The 20,118-nt window shown below is 52.1% G+C and overlaps 1 protein-coding gene across 1 annotated transcript in view; it reads right to left on the bottom strand.

Annotated features, from left to right (window-relative positions):
- Positions 1–11,073: 11,073 nt before the first annotated feature.
- Positions 11,074–20,118, bottom strand: part of LOC311310115 (hypermethylated in cancer 2 protein-like) — a gene marked incomplete at its 3' end in the record, with an annotated part of 17,067 nt that continues 8,022 nt past the window's right edge. The window contains exon 2 of the mRNA XM_084439530.1: positions 11,074–13,047. Within this exon, the coding sequence (XP_084295656.1) occupies positions 11,074–12,975 (1,902 nt within the window). The 5' untranslated portion in view covers positions 12,976–13,047. The remainder of the gene's footprint in view (positions 13,048–20,118) is intronic.

Raw genomic sequence — 20,118 nt, 5'->3', positions numbered from 1 at the left:
AGGGGTCACCACTATACCAGCACAGCTGCACCTACACACAGGGCAACACATACACACACACACACACACACACACACACACACACACACACACACACACACACCTGCACCTACACACAGGGCAGCACCTACACACAGGGCAACACATACACACACACACACACACACACACACACCTGCACCTACACACAGGGCAACACATACACACACACCTGCACATACACACAGGACAATATATACACACACACACCTGCACCTACACACAGGACAACACATACACACACACACCTGCACCTACACACAGGACAACACATACACACACACACACACACACACCTGCACCTACACACAGGACATGCTCTAACAAGGGGATGAATACACACAACACAACACACACACACACACATACACACACACATATACACACACACACACACACACACACACACACACACACACAGGACACGCTCTAACAAGGGTATGAATACACACAACACAACACACACGGGAACACAACACATATACACAGGAATACAACACAACACACACACACACAGAGGAACACAACACACACACCTCTAACAAGGTGATATGAATACACACAACACAACACACACATGGGAACACAACACAACACACACACGGGACCACAACACAACACAACACACACAGCTCTAACAAGGTGATATGAATACACACAACACACACAGGAACACAACACAACACACTCTGCTCTAACAAGGTGATATGAATACACACAACACAACACACACACAGGAACACAAAACAACGCACACTGCTCTAACAATGTATGAATACGCACAACACAACACTGGAACAACACAACACACACACACACACACACACACACACACAGGAACACAACACAACACAGCTCTAACAAGGTGGTATGAATACACAACACACACAGCTCTAACAAGGTGGTATGAATACCACACACACACACGCACACACACACACACAGCTCTAACAAGGTGGTATGAATACCACACACACACACACACACACACACACACACACACACACACACACACACAGCTCTAACAAGGTGGTATGAGTACCACACACACAGACACACAACACACACACACACACACACAACTCTAACAAGTTGGTATGAATACCACACACACACACACACACACACACACACACAGCTCGAACAAGGTGGTATGAATACCACACACACACACACACACGCACACACACACACACAGCTCTAACAAGGTGGTATGAATACCACACACACACACACACACACACACACACACACACACAGCTCTAACAAGGTGGTATGAGTACCACACACACAGACACACAACACACACACACACACACACACACAGCTCTAACAAGTTGGTATGAATACCACACACACACACACACACACACACACACACACACACACACACACACACACACACACACACACACACACACACACACACACACACACAGCTCGAACAAGGTGGTATGAATAAACACAGCACAACACACACAGGGAATCAATGAAATGTCCTCCAGCTGGAGACGGACAGACTGCCTGAAGCACTGAGTGTTTCTGCCAAGGCAAGCGACTCCCTAGAGGGCAAGAATCCTCTCTCTCCCCCTCTCTCTTCTGCCTCTCCTCCTCCCTCTGCTCTCCCTCCCTCTCTTCTGCCTCTCCTCGGAGCAAACGCGGCGATGGAAGGAGGGATGAAGAGAAGCTAGAGGAGAGAGAACAGTACAGATAAAAGGGAAGAGCTCCAAAGACAAGAGGAGGACTGGAGGGAGGGAGGGATGGAGAGAAGGAGGTAGGGATGGAGAGGAGGAGGGAGGGATGGAGAGAAGGAGGGAGGGATGGAGAGGAGGAGGGAGGGATGGAGAGGAGGAGGGAGCGATGGGGCTGTGGAGGGGTGAAGGAGAGAATCAAGAGGGAAAAAACGACTGAGCGCACACTTCCATTTCCCTCCATCCCTCTCCATCTCTCTATCCCTCTCTCCATCTTTCTCTCCATCTCTCTCTATCCCTCTCTCCATCCCTCCACCCCCCCGTAGGACGTGCCTCTCTTCATCACAGCGGAGCGGAGGCTCCTGTGCATTAATGTGCGTAGCCATGTTTAATAATAGATGTGAGAGGGGAGCCCAGAACATGTAGTGAATGTATAAGCGCTGGCGGAGGGTGATCTGCGTTCTCCAGGGGGGGGGGGTCCTGCTAGCTGCTTAACAGTCACCTGGATCCTCCGAGAGCCTGCACACCGAGAGAGAAAGAGAGAGAGAGAGAGAGAGAGAGAGAGAGAGAGAGAGAGACTGAGAGAGAGAGAGAGACAGAGAGAGAGAGGGACCGCTCCTCCGAACGGCCAGCGAGCGAGCAGGTCCCCTACGCTGGCCCTCACGCCGGCCCCGCTGACCGCTGGATGGACTTTTAATAATCCCCCGTAGGAGGAAACTTGGCAGTAGCGGACGAACCTGCGCTGCTGGCAGCTTTTCTGGTCCGGCGTGCGAGCCTGGAGGTGTGTGTGTGTGTGTGTGAGTGTGTGTGTGTGTCCGACGTGGACCGCGGTCTCCCGTGGCGGGCAGGCACCCCTCTCCCTCACATTCCCCAGATAGTGGGCCCTCAGCGGACGAGCTGGGGCAGGCCGGGGCCCACCTGGGCAGACCCCCACACATTCCTCCCATTCCCACAGACCCCGACTGGGAGAGGGGCTGGAGAGAGTGGAGGAGGTCTGGGAGAGGGGTTAGGAGGAGAGGGGATAGGAGGAGAGGGGTTAGGAGGAGAGGGGTTAGGAGGAGAGGGTTTAGGAGGAGAGGGGTTAGGAGGAGAGGGTTTAGGAGGAGAGGGGTTAGGAGGAGAGGGTTTAGGAGGAGAGGGGTTAGGAGGAGAGGGGATAGGAGGAGAGGGGTTAGGAGGAGAGGGGTTAGGAGGAGAGGGTTTAGGAGGAGAGGGGTTAGGAGGAGAGGGTTTAGGAGGAGAGGGGTTAGGAGGAGAGGGTTTAGGAGGAGAGGGGTTAGGAGGAGAGGGTTTAGGAGGAGAGGGGTTAGGAGGAGAGGGGTTAGGAGGAGAGGGGATAGGAGGAGAGGGGTTAGGAGGAGAGGGTTTAGGAGGAGAGGGGATAGGAGGAGAGGGTTTAGGAGGAGAGGGGTTAGGAGGAGAGGGTTTAGGAGGAGAGGGGTTAGGAGGAGAGGGGATAGGAGGAGAAGGTTTAGGAAGAGAGAGGTTAGGAGGAGAAGGTTTAGGAGGAGAGAGGTTAGGAGGAGAGGGTTTAGGAGGAGAGGGGATAGGAGGAGAGGGTTTATGAGGAGAGGGGATAGGAGGAGAGGGGATAGGAGGAGAGGGTTTAGGAGGAGAGGGGATAGGAGGAGAGGGGTTAGGAGGAGAGGGGTTAGGTGGGTGGAGTGGGGTACAGGCTGGGACCACCAGGTGTGTGTATTTTCATATCTCCACTCCATCTTTCAAGCGGCATTTGAGTCAAATACGAACACGTCTGAGATACACAGAGGTCCGGCACTTGACGGTTCTGACGGGGGGTTCTGAAGAACCCGTACGGACCACAGCCCTCGGCTCCACATCACAGGAGACCTGGCTAATAACATCTCTAACAGAACAGCAGCTCTCTGTCTCCAACACCTCCAGCCGAGGGGCAGCGCCAGGCCCCCCCCTCCCCCCCCCTCCCTCCCTCCACTCCTCTCTCACTCACACACCGTTTGCTTGGGGCGAGGGAGGGATGGAGAGAGAGAGAGAAAGAGAGAGAGAGATTATAATGCCCATTTTTGTTTTTATTTCTCAGTTGCTTCGGCAATGTAAATGTAAATGTTTCCCATTCCAACAAAACCCCTTTGAACTGAAATTGAATTGAGAGACAAATAGAGAGAGAGAGAGAGAGAGAGAGAGAGGGAAGAGGGTGGAGGAGGAGAGCGAGGGCAGGGCAGGGTGGAGGAGGAGGGGGAGGGCAGGGTTGGGGGGGGGGGGGGGGGGGGGCAGGGCAGGTCTATCCACACCAGCGTCATTGTTCCTCTACAAGCCCATTCAGGGTCATTTAGCATGTGACACCTACAGGGGCAGCGCACATTACTAACGACACGGAGGGGCCATAAACGTGCCAGCCCCCCAACCCCAACCCCCCTCCATGCTGGGCAGGGCGGCAGAGGACAGGGTCTTGGGGGAGAGAAGGGGAGAGAAAGAGAGAGAGAGAGAGAGAGAGAGTAGGGATGAAGACAGGACGGACGTGTGAAGGGTGGGATGAGGAAGAGAAGACGGGTTGACAGAGAGAACGACAGAAGTCAGAACGCACACGCGCACGCGCACGCACACGCACACACACACACACACACACAGAGAGAGGGAGGCCTTATCTCTCCCAGGTTTTGTTTGGTGACAGGGCAGCTCTCAGCCACACCCTCCTGGCCAGTGAATGGAATGTGTGTGTATGTATGTGTGTGTGTGTGGTAAGAGGGTGGGGGTAGGGAGGGGGCAGGTATAGAGGAGCAGGCCTGGAGCTCGCTGTGCCACTGGTATGCATGTGTGTACGTATGCCACTCATTCTTACAGAGACAAGGTTGTATTGATGTAAAACATCTCTGGACAAATGAGGGTAGGGTAGAAGGAGTGTCAACAGAACACACACACGGGCGCACACACACCACAGACACACACATATACACACACACCTGAGGCATGCGTCTATTGACATGCACACTAGGGAAGACAGGACAAAGCAGGAATAACTGAAATGGAGGTAGCAGCCTCATTTGCATAACACCAGTTTTTACTCCATGTGTTAGAACCAGTATTCACAATGTCACTCACACACACTCACACACACACACACACACACACACACACACACACACACACACACACACACACACACACACGGCTCTCAAAGCATAATATCGGCAGAAAAAGGAGAGAGAGAGAGGAGACAGACAGGACATTGTTTTTTTTGATCAAGCTTTTAATGAAAAGATCATAAAATAACAGTTTATTTTTCCTCACTGCTGTACATTAAGACTGCTAGGTTGTGAGTGCTGAGGTCAGCAGTGTTACACTTTTATGACACTTTTGAGTTAGCGAGCCCCATCGCCGTGGCGACGGCCCTGACCTGAATACGAGCTCTCTGAGGAGTGGAGAGAGGACGCTCTGCCTGGGTGCTGCCGCTAGCGTGCGTGTGTGCGTAAACAAGCATTTCGGAGAACTGTTGTGTTTGTGTGTACAAGCCGGTGTATAAATGGAATGTGTGTGTGTAGGCCTAGGGATATGCATGTGTGTGTGTGTGAGAGGGGAAGGGGAGGGGTGGGGGGGGTGGTGTTACACCTCAATTATTCATAGTCAAAGACCCTACATGTCCAGCCCAGGGCCGCCAAGACCCCGGATGCTGATCCATTATTGAGGAGCTGTTGAGGACGGGGGGGGGGGGGGGGGGGGGGAGCAGACGCTCTGACGCCCGCTTCACACGCAGCTCCTACAGAAAACACCTTTTCAAGTACTAGTTTAGCAGCTAATAAAGTCTGTCCGTCAACGAGGAGCGCGCTCGGCTAACGAACTGCACGAGAGAAAGAAAAAAAAAAGAATATATATTTATATATATATAAATTCATATAAAGACGAAAATGTTAAGAAACATTATCGGTGGGGGGGGGGTGGAGAAGATATTTTGGTTTCGACCGGGTAGTGGGAAGTGGGTAGTGGGAAGTGGGTAGTGGGAGTGAGCGCAGCTACACATTACGGGGTTAAAAACAAACGCGTCTGCAGAAATGCTTTCCATGTAAATGGCAAGAGAGCATATATTGCTGTAAACACAGAGAGATCTGAGGTAATTTGGTGCGTCGTCCCTGGAGGTCATTCAATACTGATGTGGAGGAAACAATGCCGTCGTCGGAGATATGCGGAGAGCCGGTGCCCACGGTTAACAGGACACAGCGCTGAGGGGGTCAAAAGGTCAAGATACGCTGGCGGGCTGAGGCGAGGTGCATCTTGGGTAAAAAAAAAGAAAGAAGAAAAGCGAGCGGGGGTACAGTAAAGCTTGGAGAGAGGCGGGTCAGGAGATGTACGGTGGCCCTAGAGGGCCATCTCACTAGCTTTGGTTTGGTGGGGAGCAGCTGCTCAGGACGACCAGATCCCTGATGTGAAATGATTAGGATCGGAAACATCTGTGAACCCAAGACTGGGGCGGGGAGCAGGGGGGGGGGCAACGCGGAGAAGAGAAACCGAGCTGGGGAGAGAGAGAGAGAGAGAGAGATGGAGGAGAACACTAGAGAGATAACTGTCTGTAGACAGATCTTTGAACACGGTATTTTAAAGCTTTGTAACACTGCATAATGATCTGGTATATTTAACAAACGGAGAAGCACGAAGAGAATGAGGTATTGTGAGTTAACAGTCTGTGGATGGGAGCCGATATGATGACGTCTGAGGCCCTGGGAGACCAGAGGCCTGGAAAACACAAAGTGCACTTAGTAAAGCTATCTGGACCCGCCCTCTGGACCCGCCCCCTGGACCCGCCCCCTGGACCCGCCCCCTGGACCCGCCCCCTGGACCACTTCACCTGGTCGGACCGGCGGGGAAAGAAAAAACACGGAAAAGTACGGCGCATGAGTGGCACGGCGAGTGGTTTAAGACAGGAGTACAACACAGGTCAGGAGGAGAGCACTATTATTCTGTGTGAGAGAGAGAGAGAGAGAGAGAGAGAGAGAGAGAGAGAGAGAGAGAGAGAGAGAGATGGGCGAGGTGTTGATAATGTGTTGTTGAGCTGTGAAAGTGGTTGGGGGAATATGTTTGAAAATGGCAGGAGCTTGGCAACACCCAGACAGGGCATGTTAGAGAGGATACAGTATACTCCTCACAGACCGGCCAGTGACCTGTACATGTCTACATACACACACAGGGGGTCAAAGTTCACCTCCCCCAGTGTGCGGCCAATCAGTGAGTCATCCTTTAGTACCCAAACACATGGGTACAAACACCCAATAGTGAACAACACAAAATAAAAACCATCCAGACAGTGTTTGTCGTAGCTGAGAGAGAGAGAGTATAAAATGCCATAGACCGATATCACCGAGTCTGTGTAACGTTTAAAAAAACAACAAAACTACAGTCAGTTCTCCCCCAAAGAAGTCAACTTCACAGATTTGTGGTGAATGGCTGTTTTGTGTCTCATTTTTGATTCTCAGCTTGAAATCCTTAAACGAAACGAAAATAAACAAAAAACCAAAAGGCCCTGCCAGCAACCCCAGACTCACACGCTGAGCAGGATCCTAGCAGTAGGTGAGGGCAGGAGCCAGGAAATAAATACATTCATCACTGAGAACAGACATGATAAAAAAAGAACACTGTCAAAAAGTGTCTGCACCAACTTTGTATGAGGCCAGGCCAGCCAGAGGATAGTGTTTCGTTTTTACCTCCAGAAGACAGGCAGCTAAGTAAGAATCACCATTATCATCCATTTAAAAACATGAAACATGAGAAGGAACATTCACAGTTAAGACCCTGTTCACGTGCAGATAACCCAGTCACAGCTATCCCCATGACAACCATCCACCACCACCACCACCACCCCAACACGCCCGGATCATCGAGGTACCGTTAAGAGTTCTAGAACCCCTCACCCCCACGAGCTACCATTAAGAGTTCTAGAACCCCATCCCCCACAAGGTACTGTTAGAGAGTTCTAGAACCCCACCCCCCACAAGGTACCGTTAGAGAGTTCTAGAACCCCACCCCCCACGAGGTACCGTTCTAGAACCCCACGCCCTCTCCCTGTGCTCAGAGAGCCCAGGAGCAGCAGAGGTAGAGCAGAGCCAGGACAGAGAGCCCCGGGACACAGACTAACAATGCCCTTTGATTAATACATCAGGGACACGTCTCATCCCGTCCCCCCCACCACCCCCTTCTGAAGACAGACCAGAGGACAGGGGGCAGGGGTCTGGGTCACCCCAGAGCCAGCTGGCAGAGGGAGGGGGGGGGGGGGTGCACCCTGTCCTCATCACCCTTCCCCCTATCAGACTAGACAGCAGAGAGCTGCAGGGTTGACGCTATGTTTTTGTTTTGGCGACCGCTGAGGTAAAAACATCACAAAACACACACACAACCTGCCCTCTGGCTGGCCCACGCCTCCACTGAGGTCTGTAAAACTGTTTATGTAAACAATGATATAAATACATATGTATCTTTTTAGAGCCACACGGTTCCATAATCATTCAAATGTGCTTTGGTTTAAAAAATAGTTTGTGGATTTGGGTATGAGCTTTTTCTCTTCGTAACTTCTTTAAGTTCTTTGTACAACTTTGCAACTATTTCTGAACATATTCTGTTAACTAACTAAAAGTAGACTTGTTTGAGCTGCCCTGCCTTTTGTCAAGGCTCTTTGTGTTAGTTGAAAAAGTACCCCCCTTTTTGTCTTAAATATGAAACTAGTGTTCTGCTTTTCCCATGATTAAAATACAGAGAAATTGATACAATACTATGTCTTACAAATGTAGCTGAGAACCCTACATTCACAGAGGCAGAACGATCCCTGAAGTTTGGAGTAGTAGTAGTAATAGTAGTAGTAGTAGTAGTATGGTCACAGTTTGAAGTTCGTACTTATTTTCTGTCTTTTTTGCCGAGCAAACAAAATGTTTGTTCAACTGCAGCTGCAAAGTCCTTGTAGAGATGGCTGGAGATCTTCCTGTACAAAAACACTGTTCGCATCACAGACGTTACGCTGCAATGCACCGAGTGTTGACAAGCCGACGGCGGTTGAAGGTGCATTGTGGGTCCCCCGTTTGAGACGATATCACTAGGGAAACACCAATATGAGATGGATACTAGGTCCGACAGGGAGGAGGTGTTAAGTATCCATCGCTGAGCGTGTTCGGGACCCCCGCTACCTTCAAACGCCAGCGAGCTTGCGTCAACTGCAATCTGCTGCATCTCCATGGTAACACAAACCTTTCAAAGACCATAGCAACGTGGGGACGTTGGAGGAAAATAAAATGAAAGACAGGTATAAAAACAAACAAACACAATAGAGGAATGCCTTTAACCAGAAGCTTGTAGGGAAGGATCTGCTCTCCTAGCGTACCTGGGAGAGGTCAGAAGATGCCCTGGACAGCAGCTCAGAGAGAGACGACCTTTGAAATGGAATACTACGCTTTTGAATGTGTGGTGGAGGCTAACACAGCCAGCCAGGTGTGTGTGGTGAGTTTGGGCGGGGCGGATTACCGATCTGGCCTGTCCAGAGCATCTTGGCCTCTCCCTTTCAATACAAGCTTTCACACGTCTGGCTCAAAATTAACTAACAAAGCAAACTTAGAACTTCACATTAAAATTATGATTATTATAATTTCTATATTTTTTTCTTTTTTTGGTCTTAACAGAACACATACAATGTCATCAAGTCCTACGTTTATAAGCCAGGGAATATAAAGTGATGTGAAGGACCCTTGATACAAACAAAAGAGAAAAAAAAAATGTTCAGGGAACATTGTAAACTTTACATTTCTTTAGGTGTAAAGTTTACATCAACACCAGCCCACCTTTCACCACAAGCTTTTCCTTGCAAGCAACAAAGAAATTCCCGTGTTTCCAGAGTCACTGGTCAAGATTCACAACAGTAGACTTCTTTGTCTGGACCTAGAATATAATTTGCTTTTTTTTATACAGTAAAGAAAAATCAAAAGTGAAATAATTTAGTATGCTATATATCTTAAGTACATCTTTTTTTTTTAACAACTTTGGTTATGAACTTCTAGCAACGTTTGTTAGTCTGCTCTGGTCTCCTCAACATTCATAAGATCTTTGGAACACTGTGCATCTAAACTAACTAACTAGCTAACTAGCTAACCACTATTTGCTCCAGGCAAGGAAGCTACAGTACATTTTTGAGGTGGGGGGCAGGTTGAGTACAGCACCCACAAAAAGCTATCTTTTATGACAGGAAAAAACGACAGTTAAAGACAATGTTAAACATGTAAAAATCTATAAGCATCAAAAACCTGTGTTGAGAGATGGGCAGGTTAAAGCATTAGGTGAGAAGTAACTGTAAGCGACACACTTTGTACAATTAATTACAGAGGAACTTTCAACTTATCACCATAGCGTTGGTAAGAGTGTTCAGAGGTAGCGAGGTCACAAGCCTAGACGGCTTTTTTATCTTTTTTTTTTTTTCATGTGTGGAGGAAAGGTACACAGACAAAAAATAAACGTACCCACTGAACACAACGTTCAGCCAACACCAACCCCCTCCCTCCCATTCAACTAACACCCCTTCCTCCATCCCCATGCCCCCCCCCCCCCCCCCCCAACCCCCCCCACCACAAGTAGAAACCTCCCCAGACCTTCCAGTTTAAACATTCACAGACACGTTAAAAGTTCTTTGAGTAAAACGCGTACCCCCTGGGCGCGGCCCCTCCCCCACTCTACCACCCAGAACTCAGCTGTGGGAAGGAAGAGGACCGGGAGGTGAGTGTGTTTGAGTTGTACTCATTATTAAAGCCCCCCCCCCCTGACGTCTCCTCCATATGACAGGTAAAGCATGGAGAAGACCCCCCCCCCGACATCTACACCCCCAGCACCATGGTTACATGGCGCCAGCTAAAGCTGTTTGGTTATGACAGAACCCTAGAATATCCTGGAAAGACAGGTTGTGTGCGTGTGTGTGTGTGTGCCCGTGAGAGAGGGGGCGCACGGTGGGGTTAGAGGTAACAGCAGTACCCACATTCACATTTACTGGCGGGTTGGGCAGGTATGTCTATGATCAGTCTATGATCAGGTAGGCCATGTCACAGAGAGATAGAGAGGAGTGTGTGTGTGTGTGTGTGTGTGTGTGTGTGTGCGCGCGCGTCTCCGAGACTACAACACGCCGGCCAATTGTGACATCAAGCATTCAGCCAGGAGGTCGCTAAACTGGAATCAGTGTGTGTGTGTGTGTGTGTGTACAGCATGTGTGCGTTTCTTTGAGACGGCAAGAGAAATGTAAAAACAGAGAGAGAGAGAGAGAGAGAGTGAGCTAGTTTCGTGTTTTCCTTTCGTCGGTTTTCCTTTCCCAGAGTTCTTTGGCGTCGGTGTCGCGCGCCCCTACCTCCCCCCCCCCCCCCTACGAGGGCGCGGTGTGCATTCTGAGGTGGCTGATGAGATTCCGCTGCTGCGTGAACTTGCCGCCGCACAGCTGGCACTCGTAGGGCTTCTCCCCGGAGTGGACGCGCATGTGCTCGGTGAGCCGGTACTGGCGGGTGAAGCGCATGCCGCATTCCTCGCATGCGAAGGGCTTGAGGCCCAGGTGGCTGCGCATGTGGCGCGTCATGGTGCCGCGCTGGGTGAACATCTTGCCGCAGATGTTGCAGGGGAACGGCCGGGTCAGCCAGTGGCTCTTCTCATGCTGGCGGAGCGTGGCGGGGTCCTTGTAGCTCTTGCTGCACACCGTGCACCGGAAGGGGCGCGGCTCCGAGGCAGCGCAGCCGGAGGCGGCGGCGCCGGTGGTGGCGGCGGGCGCCGACGAGAGGTCCTCTGCCTCCTCCTCGTCCTCCTCCTCCTTGACAAAGGCGCCACCGCCGCCGCCGCCGCCGCCCTCCTCCTCTTTGATGTAGAGCTCGTCCTCGGTGTGCGTCTCCACGTGGGCGTTGAGCTGCTCCGAGCTGGGGAAGCCCTTCCCACAGGGGATGCACACGTACAGGTTGTCGCCGAACGCCGGCTCGAAGCCCTCCTGGCGGTACACGTAGTTGGCGCTGTGGCGGCTGCCCCCTCCTCCTCCCCCTCCTCCACCACCTCCTCCGCTCTCTCCGTCGCTCTGGCCGCTGTCGTCGCTGTGCTCCTGGCCGTTCTCCCCTCCCTCCTCCTCCTCCTTGCACTGGAACGACTGGTCGGAGGCGAAGCTGCTGCCGCTGCCCGCTCCTCCTCCTCCTCCTCCTCCTCCTCCTCCTCTTGAGGAGCGGCCATCTTTGGGCGCCACGATCACCCCGTTGACCAGGGGCCGTTCCCTGTCGTCGGCCCGGAGCCCCGACGCCTCCCTCCGGGGCCACTCCTTCTTGCGGGCGACCTGGCGGGTGCTCTTGCGCGGAGGTGGGGGGCCGTCCTCGGGGGCCCGGGGGGCGGGCGTGAGCTCCATGGGCTCGGGGCCCGGGGCCTCCAGGCCGGCCAGGGCGGCGGAGCAGGAGTCGTCCAGAGAGGCACTGTTGGTGGTGGACACTGAGGCGGATTGGGGGGACTCCTGGGAGTTGCTGTGGGGGCTGAGGGCGCCCCCTGAGGGCGGGCTCTTCTTGGACAGGTCCAGCCCTAGGTCCGGCTCGCCGCCGCTGCTGCTGAGGTTCCCGTTGCTGCCGCCGCCGCCGGTACCGTTCCTCCCGGCACCGCCGACGAACATCTCGTCGTCCGAGAGCTTGTCCCGGAGGCCGCCGTCGTCGTCGTCGCCGCCGGGTTGCGGCCGGTCAGCATCGGAGGGGGCGGCGGGCGTGTAGTGGTTGTGGCCGCCGGGGGCGGCGGCGTTTGCGGCGGGGGAGGGTGAGGAGCGGCGCTGGTTGATGAGGCGTATTCGGCTGAGGGGGCTGGGGGCAGAGGGCTTCCCCGGGAGGGACTTCCCCCCGGCGCCGCCACCGGCGCCGCCGCGTTTCAGCTTCTTCCTGCACAGGGCGGCGAGGTCGTGGAGCTGGAGGTAGCTGGCGGCGGTCAGCAGGGCGCTGTAGTTCTGCTCGCTGCTCGCGGCGGCGCCGCCATCGGAGGAGGAGGAAGAGGAGGAGGAGGGGGAGGCGGCCAACAGCTTGCCGGTGTAGATGAAGTCCAGCACCTGCCGGAACACGGACGGGTTGACCATCTCCGTGTCCAGGTTGATGAGGTTGTCGTGGAGGACCAGGGACTTGAAGTAGATGCTGCTGGCCGCCAGGATGTTCTTGTGGGCGCGGAAGAGGGCGTTCTCCACCACGATGATGACGTCACACAGGAAGCCCTTGGCCCTCTGCTGGTTCAGCTGCAGCAGCAGTTGTTTGGCATGATTTGGCAGTTCCATTTCCACCTTCCTTCCTTCCTTCCTTCCTTCTCTCTCTCTCTCTCTCTCTTCCTACACGATCACCACCTAAAGCTGAGGGAGAGAAGAGAAAGAGAGAAAGAGGGGAGGTGTTAGCAGTGGTTAAAAAATAATAAATAAAAACATCAATACGATATACGTTGACGACCCAGAAGGCCCGATGTCAGCGAGGTGGCGTGACAGTGGAACAGTAGTTGAGCTGGAGATCGTACAGCGCATCCAAACATGGTTCACCGGGCGCTAGAGAACGTAGAACGCATCCAAACATGGTTCAGCAGGTGCTAGAGAACGTAGAACGCATCCAAACATGGTTGAGCAGGTGCTAGAGAACATAGAACGCATCCAAACATGGTTGAGCAGGTGCTAGAGAACATAGAACGCATCCAAACATGGTTGAGCAGGTGCTAGAGAACGTAGAACGCATCCAACCATGGTTGAGCAGGTGCTAGAGAACGTAGAACACATCCAACCATGGTTGAGCAGGTGCTAGAGAACGTAGAACGCAACCAAACATGGTTCAGCAGGAACTGGAGTTGTAGAAACGAGGAGAAGGCCGGACCTGCAACATTTCGTCCCTCAGGATCCCTTTATTTAACGAACCCAGGTGAAAACCTACCCACCCGCCAGCCTACCGGACGCTGGGAGGGTGTGAAAACCTACCCACCAGCCGGGCAAATTAGCAGATTGGCGGCACAGCATGCGGTGCGCACACTCGCGTCTCTCGAATCACACCGCCACAGATAGCTGGGAAACGGTGATCTCTCCCTCCCCCCCCTCCCCCTTCCCCTCTTTTCAGGTAAAGTGCCACATGACATGCACATGCTATCATGTGTCTGAACCGTACACCACTGTTCTGCTCACACAAAGACCAATGGGTGGAGAGGAAGAAAGGGTAAAACAGACACTTTTCTAAGCTCTCCCTCTCCCATCCCCCTCCTCTCCCACCCCTCTCTCACTCTCCTCCCCAGCTCCTTGGCGTAACTAGTTTCGGCGGGGTGCCCCGTTAGGAAGCACGGCTCGCGCCGGCCTCTATTAGGTCAGGGTAATGTCAGCCCGGGCCTATTGTCTGTGGGCGGGGGGTTGGGGCAGCGGGGCTTATGTGACACCGGAGCAGGTAGACGGGGGGGGGAGGGTGTGGCCAGGTCAGAGAGATAGCTCGCTCACACACCACCCGATCCCCCCGAGAGAGGCCCTCTCATAGACAGGGGAGGAGAGGACCAGCGAGGGTCAGCGCATTATCCTCCTGCCAAGCAAAGCTCACCAAGGAGCCAAATCTGACCAGGCTGCCGTTTAAATGTTTACTAAAGTTGCTTTTTTCTTATGTTTCCCATCAAAACACTATACAGTATAATTATAATTATCTGCTGGGTAAGAAGAACTTGATACATACAGCTGATTATGCAAATCCCCCCCAAAATGTGATGTGTAAGAAAATGAGATGCAAATAAGCTGATACAGGTTTTTCGATTACAGACAATAAAACAGCTATATCTATCAAGTTCTTTCCAGACAAATAGTGGCTTGTGGGATTGGTGGAGAGCAGAAAAACAGATTGAGTGAAGTGTGGAGATCAGTCTGTCTGGTTCTAGCTGGAGCGAGCAAGACTAGGGCTGCGTTCTGGAGGGCGTACTTCCATACTATATAGTATGCCAAAAAAGGATGTAGTATGCCCCAATACATAGTATGCCACATGCAGTATGGCAAAAATACCAGGATGTCCTACAGTACTACATCTGGTCGTATTTTGCAGTATGCAAGCCAGACTTTTCTGGCTATGCTGACCCACAATGCTGTGCGCAGCGGAAATAACGTCATATGTGTGAGTTGCGCCAGAGGTGTTATGATGAATCCCAGCTGTGGATGAATGTTAGTCTATGGACTGCGACAGATGTGGTCAAATTTCAAGGCACAATGTTATGACAAGGTAATGTGTCCCAATTGGATGCAATTCTGCGTGCAAAGTACGTACTTTCTAGGGGAAGCTGTAGTTCGTACTGGTAGTAAAAAGTAGAAGTACGAGATTCGGAACGCAGCCTAGGTCAAAAACCTAGTATATGGCTGGACCGTGTATGGGTGTGCAAAATTGTGACCAATTTGTATAAATCTCCATAACTTCATCTGGCTGACCAATGGTGTAACTTCATCAGTCAGTCAGTCAGTCAGTCAGTCAGACAGACAGACAGACAGACAGTCAGACATGGGAAAACATTTGAATAGGCAGGAAACACTGAACTTTAACCCATGCACACACTATCATAGACTCCAGGCCCTCACTGACCCTCAGAAAGACTGGCCCAACTGACCCTTAGAAAGACTGACCCAACTGACCCTCAGAAAGACTGACTCAACTGACCCTCAGAAAGACTGACCCAACTAACCCTCAGAAAGACTGACCCAACTGACCCTCAGAAAGACTGACTCAACTGACCCTCAGAAAGACTGACTCAACTGACCCTCAGAAAGACTGACCCAACTGACCCTCAGAAAGACTGACCCAACTGACCCTCAGAGAGACTGACTTAACTGACCCTCAGAAAGACTGACTCAACTGACCCTTAGAAAGACTGACCCCGATAAAGATAAGACTGACCCAAATGAACTGAGCCCTGGTCTTGGGTGATCCGATCCCTAGTGGACAGACAGCTCAGGTACAGGTGTTGTGCCACGCATCGGGGACGTATCACATTCGGTCACGGTCACATTCTTTTAGCAGCGTGTACGTGAACGTGTCCTGGGCCACATCGAAGGACCTCCCTACTCAAATGATATCCTCTGCGTTAGCGGAAGTACGTACTCATTCGCGCACTAGCGGCGTCATATTCAAGCGTGACAACAAGACTGAACTAGAAACCTAAGTTTAATTTTCTTACTCTAATAGGTAGTGCTAAGTGCTAAGTCGTCAGTGACGTTGTGAAACTGCTTTGTTATTGCTATTCTTGCACTTTGCCTTCAGCACTAGATTATGCTCTTAGTCACTTGTTTTAGAAAGAAGATGCACTTGTGAGTTCTGGCAAGTAGTAGTACATTGGCTCTTCCTACGTTAAATGCAATTATTGTTAGTCGCTTTGGATAAAAGCGTCTGCTAAATGACTGTAATGTAATGTAACAACAAACGGCCAAATGGATTCTCGTGTATGAAGTCGAGTACACGCCGTCTGAAGAGTCAGTACGCCGGAAACTGATCGATCGGTGTTTATTTGCGTATAGAGCGGAGAAGTGAAATCCGATCACGAGTGGTCGTGCGGAGACGCATTCTGAGGCGTGAACTGATGCAGGTGTGGTCCAGGTGTGAAGTGACCTAGGTCTGCGCCAGGTGTGAACTGGCGTACTTAAGAGCCGTGTCCACCTGTGATCGGATCGCCCGAGACGCACGTTAACGCCAGGTGTAAGGGCCGGGGTATCCAATCTAATCCATCTCATCTATCCATCTGAAACACACTTCATCCACCGTTCCTAAACGCTGCTCATCTCGCCATGCGGAGATGAAGACGTAGGCTAGTCCACACAGACACAGACACAGCTCGGTCCAGTGAGGCCAGTTAGAGGAGTAGAATTACAGTTCTGTATTAACAGTGGCTTTCTGGCGCACACTCTGGCTCCGTATGCAATTCTTTTATTGATGACGTTTCGGTCTGTTGGCCTTGATTCTGACGAAGGCCGAAACGTCATCAATAAAATAATTGCGTACGGAGGCAGAGTGCGCAACACTTTCTTTTTCTCTTATGATCAGTTTTTCCAGTGATCAGCACCTCACAAGAGTACCTTGGTGTGCGATACCTTTTCGTTACATAACAGTGGCTTTCTGGACAGCAGCTCTTCCACCCAGCCTGGGACTCCCCAGGGACACCCCTCCACCCACCCTGGGACTCCCCTCCACCCACCCTGGGACTCCCCTCCACCCACCCTGGAACTCCCCTCCACCCACCCTGGGACTCCCCTCCACCCACCCTGGGACTCCCCTCCACCCACCCTGGAACTCCCCTCCACCCACCCTGGGACTCCCCTCCACCCCTCCACCCACCCTGGGACTCCCCTCCACCCCTCCACCCACCCTGGGACTCCCCTCCACCCACCCTGGGACTCCCCTCCACCCACCCTGGGACTCCCCTCCACCCCTCCACCCACCCTGGGACTACCCTCCACCCACCCTGGGACTCCCCTCCACCCCTCCACCCGGCCTGGGACTCCCCTCCACCCCTCCACCCACCCTGGGACTCCCCTCAAGGCCTGACAGCGGAGCAGCGGTGAGCAGCGTGTCCAGACACATCTCTGTGAGCCGTGCCAGTCTTAACACCTGGTCTTTCCACACGCTCCCTTCGACTCACGTCCACACAGGATGTATTCCTAACCGTCTCTGGCCACAGCTTCCTGTATACACTCAGACTGTCTGAACCCCACCAATCAGAGCAGATACAGCAGGGCCGACAGCTGGGCAGACTACAGCAGAGCATCATATAGCAGGGCAGGGCCTACTATGGCAGAGTATAACAGAGTGGACATTGCCCAGCTCTCTTACAGCAGAACATAGCAGGACAGGGCAGAGTATAACAGAGTGGACATTGCCTAACATATTACAGCAGAGTATAGCAGGACAGGGCCTAGCAAGGCAGAGTATGACAGAGTGGACATTGCCCTGCGTATTACAGCAGATTAGGCCGTAATGCAGAGAGAGCTGGACATAAATACCTCTGAAAATATGTACCATTTCAACCCTGTGCCAACAACTCACAGATTAACAGGCGTTTGTGTAACATGGTAGCCTCTAGTCAGAGTGGTGAGGTCTGGAGCAGGAGTGATATAACTCTGTACTCAACAACCAAAAGACAGAAAGACATGATTATAACCTGAGAGATAACACTACTAATGTAATAACTCACAACATTACATACCAGTAATACACACTGTATATAACATAACAGCAAACTGCTACAGTCTGAATCCCTGAGGAGACGCAGGCTACGGTACCGGCACACAGAACCGTGGGTTCCACCTCACACACATGCAGAGCGGAACTGGAGCTGCTGTACCTGGAATTCTCAGGGCCGACCGTCTGAAACCTAAGGTCCTGGATAGAACCCTTTTCAGTTCCATAAAAGGTGTTGTTCGGAACCCTAAATGTTTTTTTATGACCTAAAAAGTGCTCCATCTGGAACCTGAATAGGATTATTTTATAGAAGTCAACCCTGGGTCAATCAGCTGTTCAGTCTTGGGTCCAGGCACGCATCTCTCTCTCTCTCTCTCTCTCCCTCTCTCTCTCTCTCTCTCCCCTCTCCCCCCTCTCTCTCTCTCCCCCCTCTCTCTCTCTCCCTCTCTCTCTCCTCTCTCTCTCCCTCTCTCCCCCCCCCCCCTCTCTCCCCCCTCCCCTGGAGCAGACAGACAGGTCTCTCCTCTGGGGCAGACAGCAGATCTAGGATCAGCTTACCCTGACATGGCCCTAATAGATATTCTAATGAGCTCTGAGCCCTAGACCAGCAGTTAAAGGTAGGTTTGGTTACCAGTCAACTATACAGCCATGGAGAGAGAGAGGAAGGGAGAGAGAGAGGAAGGGAGAGAGAGAGGAGGGAGAGAGGGAGGAGGGAGAGATGAAAGGGAGACAATATATCAACCAGGTCTTTCACACATACGTACATGCGTGTGCGTGCATGCCACACACACACACACACACACACACACACACACACACACACACACACACACACACACACACACACACACACACACACACACACACACACACACACACACACACACACACACACACACACACACACACACACACACCTCGGCAGGCATTATGGGGCTTTTCAAGTGGCTTTTCCAGCAGGCCCACAACGCAAAAAGGGGTTTGGGTTCTTAGAAGAGAAGCCAGCCCAGGCGAAAAAAAAAAGAGCTCTCCCCCCAACCCCCCTCCTCCTCTCCTCCCTCCCTCTCTCTCTGCTCCCCCCATCCTCCGGCCGGACAGACGCCCGGCCCCCCGGACCCTCCTGGATCCCCAGGACCCACTGAGGGATTATGGGTGATCTATATGCAGGTGGGGGAGGGACATGTGTAGGCCTGGCACAGCCCTGGCACAGAGGCATGACCGGAGAGAGAGAGAGAGTGAAAGAGAGAGAGTGAAAGAGAGAGAGAGAGAGAGAGAGAGAGAGAGAGTGAAAGAGAGAGTGAAAGAGAGAGAGAGAGTGAGAGAGAGAGAGAGAGAAAGAGAGAGAGAGAGAGAGAGAGAGTGAAAGAGAGAGAGAGAAAGAGACTAGGCAGGGTTAAAACACAGGGAGGAGAGAGAAAGAGAGAGAGGGAGGAGAGAGACACACTGAGAGAAAGACCAAACAACCTGCACTACTGTGTACTATCCACCAGGTACGGTCGAGGCCTGTGTTACACAACACCTCAATCCCTACACATATCGTATTCACAATACCAGGTCACACACAACACAACAACACAACACAACTACCTCTGGGCTTGGCCTTCCTGGGACCTCCAGATGAACATGATCCGGCTGGCTCCTCCTGGTACACGGTAAATGTTAAATAGACTGCATTTATGTAGCACCCCCCCCCCCCCCCTAAGCACTTTACAACGGCCTCTCATTCACCCATTCACACACACACATTCGCACACCAATGGCGGCAGCTGCCATGCGAGGTGCTAGCCTGCTCATTGGGAGCAATTTGGGGTTCAGTGTCTCGCTCAAGGACACTTCGACATGCGGAAAGGAGGAGCCGGGAATCGGTCAGTGGACGACCCTCTCTGGAGACACAGTCGCCTGGTGCAGCCATGACTTAAACTGGACACCATCCCTGACTGAAAAAAGCATTTCACCTAATGGAAAATAACCAGCTGTATTTCACGTAATAAACGAAAAATAACAAGCTGCTTTTACAAAATATGACACAAAATACCCCGATCTTGTTATTGCCTCCAGAGATGACTTGTTTGAGTGTTTGTTGAATGGAGAAGACTGGTGACTCATCTCTCACGGACGAGTCTCCTCCCACAGATTCCACATCCTCACAGACGGTCTGCTGAGGTTTGAAACGGAGAAGAGAAACGAGCGCTGAGAGTGTGGTACAAACAGGCGTCTCTTCCAACCAATTACAGGTTTGAGTAGGCGAAGCTCAGTCATCT

The sequence above is a fragment of the Borostomias antarcticus genome (assembly GCF_949987555.1).
Source record: "Borostomias antarcticus genome assembly, chromosome: 6".
Taxonomy (NCBI): domain Eukaryota; kingdom Metazoa; phylum Chordata; class Actinopteri; order Stomiiformes; family Stomiidae; genus Borostomias; species Borostomias antarcticus.
Note: the sequence above shows the minus strand (reverse complement) of the source record. Positions and strands in the feature narration are given on the sequence as shown.